The sequence below is a fragment of the Astyanax mexicanus genome, chromosome 1, assembly GCF_023375975.1.
Source record: "Astyanax mexicanus isolate ESR-SI-001 chromosome 1, AstMex3_surface, whole genome shotgun sequence".
Taxonomy (NCBI): Eukaryota; Metazoa; Chordata; class Actinopteri; order Characiformes; family Acestrorhamphidae; genus Astyanax; species Astyanax mexicanus.
Genome location: NC_064408.1, coordinates 58,453,596 through 58,463,106, shown reverse-complemented (window position 1 = coordinate 58,463,106; position 9,511 = coordinate 58,453,596). Strand labels below are relative to the sequence as shown.

General features: G+C 37.3%; 1 protein-coding gene across 1 annotated transcript; it reads left to right on the top strand.

The window, feature by feature from the left end:
• The first annotated feature begins 784 nt into the window (after nt 1-784).
• pdcb (phosducin b) lies at nt 785-5,323 on the top strand. Its single transcript, XM_049480731.1, has 4 exons — nt 785-893; nt 3,071-3,130; nt 3,543-3,691; nt 4,082-5,323. Exons 2-4 carry the CDS (start codon nt 3,079-3,081, stop codon nt 4,589-4,591), a joined length of 711 nt encoding a protein of 236 aa, XP_049336688.1. The 5' UTR covers nt 785-893; nt 3,071-3,078; the 3' UTR covers nt 4,592-5,323.
• Nucleotides 5,324-9,511: the final 4,188 nt, after the last annotated feature.

Below are 9,511 nucleotides of genomic sequence, written 5' to 3'. Positions count from 1 at the left end.
TGGCTCAAACTGGTGGACATGTAAGTCGATCAGAGCAAACATTTTTACTACACAACAATTTGCCAAAAGATTCAATAGTAATGTACACTGCCAATTAAATAGTATAAAATATGAGCAAACTCTTAATAATAATAAATATGAATTAATAAATATTATTAATGGCAAGAAATGCAAACTAGCCCAGTAGCTCCTGATGTTCACCAGTGAGAAATAAAGTTAGGAAACACATGAAAATTAATAGATGTCTTAAGCTTTATTTGAATCTTGTAAAAAAAATCTCACAGGACTACCATATTACAATCATTTATATGCAGCCAGACTTAACAAATGTATTCTTTATAAAACTTCTGATAGTGCTAATGTAATTTACATTACATCAATGCTACATGATAGAGGCTCTGAGGCTGAACATATGAGACTAATATGGAATTATATTCTATTGCATTTCTTAAAGTTGGCTCCTTTAAGGCCTCAGTTTCACTTCCAAGACATGTTTGGGTCAGTTGTGATAATACCTAAACTGTTTATGTCTGGTGTCCTCGCACAGCTATGCAGAACAGGCAAACATCAGAAGGAATTCAAAACTACTGATAATCTTTTGTGTATTGCTTCAAACTTTGTGTTTTTTTTTTATTCTGCCATTCCTCTCTTTCATGGGTTGTGTTCCAACTTGCCACTAGGGTCTAATTCCTACACTTAAATCCTCTTAGGAGCCCTGAGCTACTTCTGCGGACAGAGCAATGTCGTCCAATGTCGCTCATTCTAAGAAAGCTCTTTTAGGCCCTCCCCACACACATTAAAATGCATGAAAGGCTTGTAGTACTGGACAGTGACCATATAGCAGGCCAGAGGGGGTAACTTCAAGAGAAGGGACTCTTTCTCATACACAACAGGTAGGAGCACAGTTTTCTTTTTCTTTTGTTGCCTCTATAAGTTGCCTGGTCTGGTCAAACAAAAAAAATCTTTCATATCTAAATACTTCCACAGTTTTGTTTGCTTAATTGTTGTGCTGATGAACACTCATGATTTTGATACTCATATTCCAGTGGGTAATGGATTAGATTGGCTAGGCTAAGGCCTACAGGTCTCTTAGGCTCACATTTAAGTTACTAGCCAGGTCTAAACACCACATGTTTTAGCAGGCAGTTTTAAATAATTATCAAATGATGGGTCTTCCTACAACTCTTACAGGCCAATAGATTGTGCATGCAGAAGAAACTGTGGTGTGGAAGGTTATCTAGGTTTAAAAGAAAGACTAAAACCCAGATGCTTAATCAAGCAGGACTGGAAGGTCTTAAACTCTAAAAACATGCAACTGGCTCATGCTTGTTTTTTAGCACTGGTATCTGTGTGCGTAAACTCTGCCTTCTTATGCACCTCAACTCCAACAATTGTGTGTGTGTCCACACACTGTTACCACACCTTTTACCTAGAAAATTGTTAATTTTATCAATAAATAATTTTAAAATGAATTAAAGGACCTACATTTGGTCTTGATTAAAAAAACATTGCAGGATAACCACAATACAATATACTAAAATTTAATGTAATGAAAATGTATGAAAATGTCATGTACATATTTAATGTGTCTCTAATTATACATTACAAATGAATGGTGGAATGTGCAGTTGGTGTTATTGTCCACTTCTGTTTACTATATGAGAGCAGTTAACAAACTAGTATTACATTAGTTTTATTTTGACTGTAAAGTATGACGGAAGACAAATTATATAAATTACATAAATTAGCTTAATAAACAGAGGCAGACAGGTTTAATTCAGCTTTCCAGATGTATCTATTAAGGCTCATGACTGAACCAATGGGAAAATATTTCCCCTTTCAATCACGCTTTAATCAGAATTAAACACATAATACGCAATACTTCTCACTCTGTTCAGGTGGGTATCACCTATACAGTATACGCACTGTTACTATGAGTGCAAGTTAAGAGTCACAGATTAACAGTACCTTAATCCTCGGATGTTATGCTCAGGCGTGTGATTCTAGGTCATGTCATAAGTAAAGATGTCAAATGGGTCAGTCAATGCAGATTTTACCTTTTCATGGCTATACCTATACCAATTTGGAGGGGTTATAATTGTAATGTCATTAATAACATTAAATGCACTGGTATAGTCAAAGACCCATCTGTATCAGGCGCCATTGTGTAGAGTAGGTACTAAAGAAAGGGAAGCTGTAATACAGGCTGTAAGATGCTCTTTAGTCACTCAGTTAGTCAAGAAAAAGATGTTCCTAAACGCTTGATTGTCCAGTAATTGGACTTAACATCATGGATAAAAGTGTTTGCTGAGCTGCTTTATAACCCAAGGATATAGGTTATTTTGTACATGATGACATCATATCCGTTCTTTCGGTGAGAAGAACCCTTGACATCACAGCAGCCATTGAAGGGATCCAGCTACTTTTGCCAGGCAAGCTGACAAATCGGATCAAGGAGTAATCTCCTAAAACCTCATCAGCCTAATTTCCCTCAAGAGCAGCAGGCACTCTGTAGAGAGAACGTGCTACAGTGAACTATGCTAATTTATAAATGCTGTATTACTCAAAATAGTGATGCTTTATGTAAGCACATACTTAATTCTGCATGTACAGCTCATGCATCCACTATCATCACTAATCATGCTGGAAAATGGTCAGGGGATTTTACTGTTACAAAGAAAAAATGTATATATTTCACACTTCAATCATAATAAAACAAACGTGAATCATGTGAACAATTTGTGTGACTTGTCATGGAATGACCCTGAGAGTTTTTTTATTGCTATGTTTTGTAAGATTATTCTCTGTTTTGACTGGCTGTGTTGTATCTAATACAAAAAGCAGTCTGAGCTGAAACACTTTTTATTTTTTATTTTAGTGTGAGTGCGTGAAACTCACCTGCCGTAAACAAAACACAAAATGTAATTTATGTAATGGATGATCTGTAAGAAAATGTAAATTTAAAACAGGTCATTTTTACAGATTAGTTTTCGAATATGGTACGCACTTGTGAAACGTATATCAATTTTATCCAATTTTTAATTGGAAAATATTTTGTCTGTCCAAATAGAAAACAAAATGTCTGGCAGAGCAGTAGAGGAGGAGGAGGATGCTTCTGTGACTCACACAGGTAAGAGTGCAATTCTTTCAACTCAGCATTTCAGAGCTTCTTCAGAGCAACCCGCTGTCGTGTCCAGCTGGCCATGACTTGCTGTTTAATAAACAGCAACAAAAAACAGAGCAGAGCATTACTGAGGAAAGAATTCAGATACACACACTGCCATCAGTGCCATCAAATCAGGTGATGCTCTCCGGCCATGACACGCAAAGCTGCTTTGATACTTGTTTGATTGCCAGGGAGGATTTAACTGCCTTTTTTAACCCTAAGCCAGCGATGACTCTAGTGACTCCAGTACAGTTACAGTAACACTCTTTTATCAGTTTATCTAACTTCCAAACAAGAGATATTTTAAGATCATGTTTGAAATTGGAATGAGTGGTATGTTTGTTTGTTAATATGTCCATTCATCTACTGCCTACAGGACCAAAGGGAGTAATAAATGACTGGCGGAAGTTTAAGTTGGAGAGCATGGATCAGGAGGCTTTGCCTCCTAACAAGAGGGAGCTGCTGAGACAGATGTCATCCCCACAGAAGCCAAATGAGGGTTCCTTGGGTAGCCTCAACCGCAAGGTAGGCCTTTTTCCTTCTGGTGCAGTTTAAAAAGTGCAGGTAGAGCTAGAAGTCAGACTTAAGTTAGGGGGAAAGCATATAAATATGATCTCATCATTGCATTGCTGCTTATTATGCAATTAAATTGTTATGTTTGCATTTTTAGTCATTTTCCAATAAACCACACAGAATAGTGCACCTCCAGGACCAGGTTTTTTTTACTCATAATGGTAGTATAACACTTACAATAGCACTATATTATGTATATCCCTAATGGTTTTTGAGGTATTGCCTTTAAAGAGGTAATTTTTTAATAGTGTAAAATAGTGATCATTTAGTACCTTTTTCTGACAAAATAAGAACAAATTTCACAAAACTCATATGCGCTTGTGACTGTCTTTGTCCTTTCAGATGAGTGTCCAGGAGTATGAACTGCTCAAGGAGGATGACGAGCAGTGCCTGCGCAAATACCGCAAGCAGTGCATGCAGGAAATGCATGAACGCCTGAGCTTTGGGCCCAAGTTTGAGGGAGTGTATGACCTGGAGAATGGTGAGGCCTTTCTTGAAGTGATAGAGAAGGAGCATAGACTCACCATCGTGGTGGTGCACATCTACAAGGAGAGTGTCAAGGGCTGTGACGCGCTCAACAGCTGCCTGGACTGCCTGGCTGCCGAATACCCAACCGTCAAGTTTTGCCGCATCAATTCAGCCGTCACAGGCGCAGGGGAACAGTTCTCTGATGACGTGCTACCGGCTGTGCTGGTGTACAAAGCCGGAGAGATGCTGGGGAACTTCCTAGCTGTCACACAGCACTTCAACGAGGAGTTCTTTGCCACCGATGTGGAGGCCTTCCTCAATGACTACGGACTGCTCCCTGAGAAAGAGCTCAAAACAGGCGATGAAGAAGCGGATGTGGAGTGAAGGAGACTGGAGAGCAATGGAAGGAAGAAGATGCTCGGAAGTTTTACTATATCTCAGGTCAACAGGCTTCTAAGAAAAGCAGCACAACCAATGCTGATCTAGGGAGCAGTCTTTGTAGCCTGTGTGCACTGTGTTACCACTGTAAGATACATGGTAATTCTTCTTTTTCACTAGACAGTAAATTTGCCAGTGTTAAATCAACATCATTGGTGTTAAATTAACACTGTTTTCTCTGTAGGTCTACTTCAGGTTCATGCAAATAATTCTGAAGGAAAAATGTGATTTATTTTTATTATTTTTTTAGAGCTAAATAAATAACATGTATTCATTAAACATGTCAACAGTCACCTGAAAGACCAACTAGAGACCTTCAGTAGAAAATTCTAAACTTTTTGAAATACCTTAGAAAATTTGTATGATGTATCAGAGAGCAAACATTATAAATACTTCAGTGATATCTTCATATCTAGTGCCATGTGATCTATTTGTGTGTTCATGATATTGAATCATGTGATGTTTATAAATCTGTTGGTTTGCATGGAATGTAAAAGGTTATATGAAGAGTCAGAGAAGTCTATTAAAGGCATTTTATTTTAGGTTTCCATGGATAAAGAAAAATCATGGCATAAAAACATAATGCACAGACAAGGATCCAAATGAGCCCAAGTGAATCTTCCACAAACCATTTGACTTAAAAATAAAGTAAAATGTAGGTCTGACTGTAAAAAGAAACACTTTCTATTACTCATTTCTAGTTTCATTACTATTAATTCGACATGTCTGGTCTCTTTTACTTATGGCATCTGACTAATAGAACAGCTACAGTCCTGCAAATGCCATTTCACACATTTGTGGTGAAAATATGGTTGAAGGAAGCATGTGATAACTGACTTTTTCCTTTCACAGAGGTTTCAGAAGCAAGATTGCACTTGCTAAGGAGCCGTGCTATCTCTACACTTGTATTTTGCATGACCCTATCTGGGTTGAAAAGTTCATGCATTACATAAAATCCAGACATAGCGGAGTTGTTCAAGATTGTGTCTCATTATTTACCCATAATTTGATATGTCAAACTTAAATTGATGAGCCGCTTCCTTCTTTAAGATATGGCAGACTCACATAGAATCTAGCTTTGTGTTTGGTTGAACTGATGTTGAACTCTGCAACTGTGCAAAAACACAGTAACCAGAACTAACATAGAACGTAACGTCCCTGGGATGGAAAAAGACACTTTTTCAAGACTATATATGAGTTTAATGTCGGGCAGGCTAAAAGGAAATTGTTGAATGCTTGTCCTTAAAATCTATCTTTCAAAACACATTTTAATTCGTTATTATTGCATAAACTGGTGATGGCGAAAATTAACTGAATCAGCTGTGAACATTTAAAAATGATTTCTGCCTGAAAAGACCTAGCAGAATGTGTAGTGTGTATACTGTTTATTAAATAATGATTAATATACTAACATTTTACAGTTTCTTCATACTTTAATCACAAATTCCCAACTGGTATTTTTTGTTGTGAAGTAACGTCAACACCAGTCATGCTATTTGGTTGATGCACAGCTGTAACTGTAAAATGCTTGAGGCAGGCAGGTAGTGCACTTTAACCAGTGCCTGAAGTGCCTGAAAGTGCTGGGACACCCCTGGCAAGCAGCACGATCTGGGATTTTTACCAGTGTTCCTCTGTGACATTGTCTTAGTCTGTTGGATTACGTTGAACACCATATATTCTGGTTTGCACGAAAGAATACACTAGAATCACATGGGTTGTTGTGTGGTTAGGATATTGACGTTGGTACTTTTGATACTGCTTGAATATTTGGTCCACATGGTTCAATAACATATTTGTGTTTTTCTTTGTTTCACTAATGGTTGATGCAGGTACTGATTAACTGTAGACCAGTACTGGCAGTGAAAATGCAGGAATTAAACAGATGCTTTTAAAGCTGTAAAAATGAACACACACAGAATATGGAATCAAACGCTGATGTAAAAAAACAGAATTTGGATTTTAAGGTGGGTTTGTGAATAATGTTTAAAAGAGGCACTCTGGAGATAATGACTAATAATTGGTCACATTCAAATATAAAAAAGCTTGCAGTAAACCTACACTTCATAATCTGAGCTCATGAGTATTATGAGTATTATCAGTGTGCGCTCACTTCAACATGCTGCAAAGCTCTTTGTGACTGTGATAGTTAAGATCTCTGTGTTAAATGGCTTACACTGAAATCTTCTTATTGGATTCAGATCTAAGCTCTTGTGTTGGCTGCTGCAGTCAGACTGAGTCTCTAACACTTGAGCAGTAGACGTAGGTGCATGGGTCTATTAGTACAGGCATACATGATTTCATATTAAGAATGTAATCCTTTATATTTTAAACAGTACCAACAAATTTGATTTCGGATTTAGTGTTTCATCAGCAAGCCGAAAATCATTGTAAATCCTCAATTCAGTCTCTTAAGCAAAGATGCTAAACTGTGAAACATTGACATTTAATTTCTAAAAAACTTAAATGTAGCTTAATGCCTAGTATTTTTTTTATACTGAATAATTAGTTTTTCTGAATCTTCTGCATACTGCTTTTCTGCTTATCTCTGTTAAAATAGCTGAGGTAAAAATGCACACTTGGATTTTGAACTGTGCGACAATAGTGACTAGGGTGAGATTTTACTTATGATGATTTAAATTGAAGGTGGGAGACCTTGGGTGGAACATTGGGTCATTTCTATGTTTATAGTTTTTAGACGAATAGCATGTCAGTTATTTATTAGATTATTCCTTTAGAATTACACAATAAAGCAAGGCTACATTTAAACTATATAAAAAATATACTTAAAACCTTTTTACAAAAAAAAACAAAAAAAAACCAGCAAATTTATGAGATCACTAAAAATATTTGCATCACTGGATCTTTATAAAATTGGCCAGTTGGTCAATTTTTCATTATTACCCTCCTAGTTGAATGTTAATATAATTCTGTGCATTAGTGCAACATATACAGGGTGGTGCTTTGTTGACAGATATAGAAGAAGAAGCAAGTTGTGCTGATAGACACATAAAGAGGGCAATAAACCTGACTATAAATTGACACCAAAATGACAACATGTAATTACCACAATCCTCAGTTCCTGTAAAAGCTGTTATTAAATTCTATTTCTGTGGCAGTGTTCCACTCTTAACAGGTTCCCTAAAGCAATCCTGTAACAGATACTCTTACTAGAATCTCATACACAACATTTACATTACATTTAGTTAGCGTTATCAGATATTTGCTTCTTTTCTTATATATCGCTGTTGTCCGATAGTAAACACTGGTACTATATGGCTAATATATAACAAACACCACTGTATTACACAGCACCAAACAAACAAAAGAAACTTCTTAAAAATGATTCTGTGATTTGACACTTTAGTTTGCTAAAGTGGCACCATTAAGCCGTTGACACTTGACCTCACATATCAACGATACAATAATAGGAAAAAATTAGCACTTCAAGAACATAGACTAGAATAAGGTGAATAAAACTGAAAAAATATAATTAACTTAAACAATATACACAATAACTAACACTATAGATATATGGTATTGCACTGTAGATGTAAGCTAAAATATGACTAAATATATATAGATCTATATTGCAACGATATTGTAAGAAACCAACCAGGAGTTTGGATGCAAATGCAGACAGGTTTATTAATCCAAATCAGAAGGCAAAAATCGTAGTCAAAACAGGCAAAGTTCAAAAAGACCAGAAAAGACACGCTAGGCTAAAATCATAGTCAAGGGAAAGCGGTAGATCAAAAACCAGGAAAACAGTAACAGTAATAACGCTCGATAAGACACAATGTGGCAATATCTCGCAACTAGGCAGTGCATGAGTCCAGTTTATATAGTCCTGTAGATGAGTGATCTCCCACAGGTGTGTGGGAGAGGAGGAGTCAGCCTCAATACTCAGGAGAGGTGGATCTTAAAGGTGTAGTGCGAGCAGGTGTGACAGATATATAGGTATCTAGAGCAGTGTTTCTCAACCAGGGTGCCGCGGCACCCTGGGGTGCCGTCTGGCTTCATCGGGGGTGCCGTCAAAATATTGCGCCTCACGTGCATATTTCCTTTCCAGAGTCAGCTCGTGTCGGGGTTTGTCCCAATTCACAAGGATGCAGAATGCTGTATGTGGGATACGTATGAGAAAATCCAGTAGGTGTAAAGAAAATTAAGGTGGCGAGTGCAGTGAGTTCGAATGAGATGACAGTGGGGTGGGTTGGGCAGAACACTGTTCTGCTGGTTGTTCCACAGCCTGGTTGCCTGGGGGAAGAAGCTATCTCGAATTGGCTGGCTTTGGTCTTTAAGCTTCTGAGCCTCTTCCACTCAGCAGCTGTGAGATCAGGCAGTGGCTTGGGTAGGAAAGGTCCTGTATGTTCCCTCTAGATTTCCTCAGGCAGCGGTTGGTGTATAAAACCAAAAAGTTTCAGTACTTTTGACAGTCACCCATGATAAGAATCAATGGTTTCCATGGCATTCTACAGGCAATGAGCTTTAAATGCATTTGTTGAATGAAAACACATTGTGACACTTAAAATAATAGGTTTAAGAACAACAAAAACAGAAACGTCAATTTCAGCAGAACACATGCTAATGGCCTAATGTACACTATATTGCCAAAAGTACCCAATTGCCTGCATTAATAATAATTCTAATTCTAATAATTCACATATTTACTTTCACTACAGGAGCCTAAAGGTTTTTCCACCACATCATAGACACCGTAGAAACTATGTAGGCTAATCCCATTTAACAACACTGACCTGCAACTTCAGCAATATTTCCCATAAACCCTTCTGATTGTGTGGCCTTCAGCGTTCAAACATATCTAATCCCTAAATAGTTCATTAGCTTTCATTTTAGAAGCACAGGCCC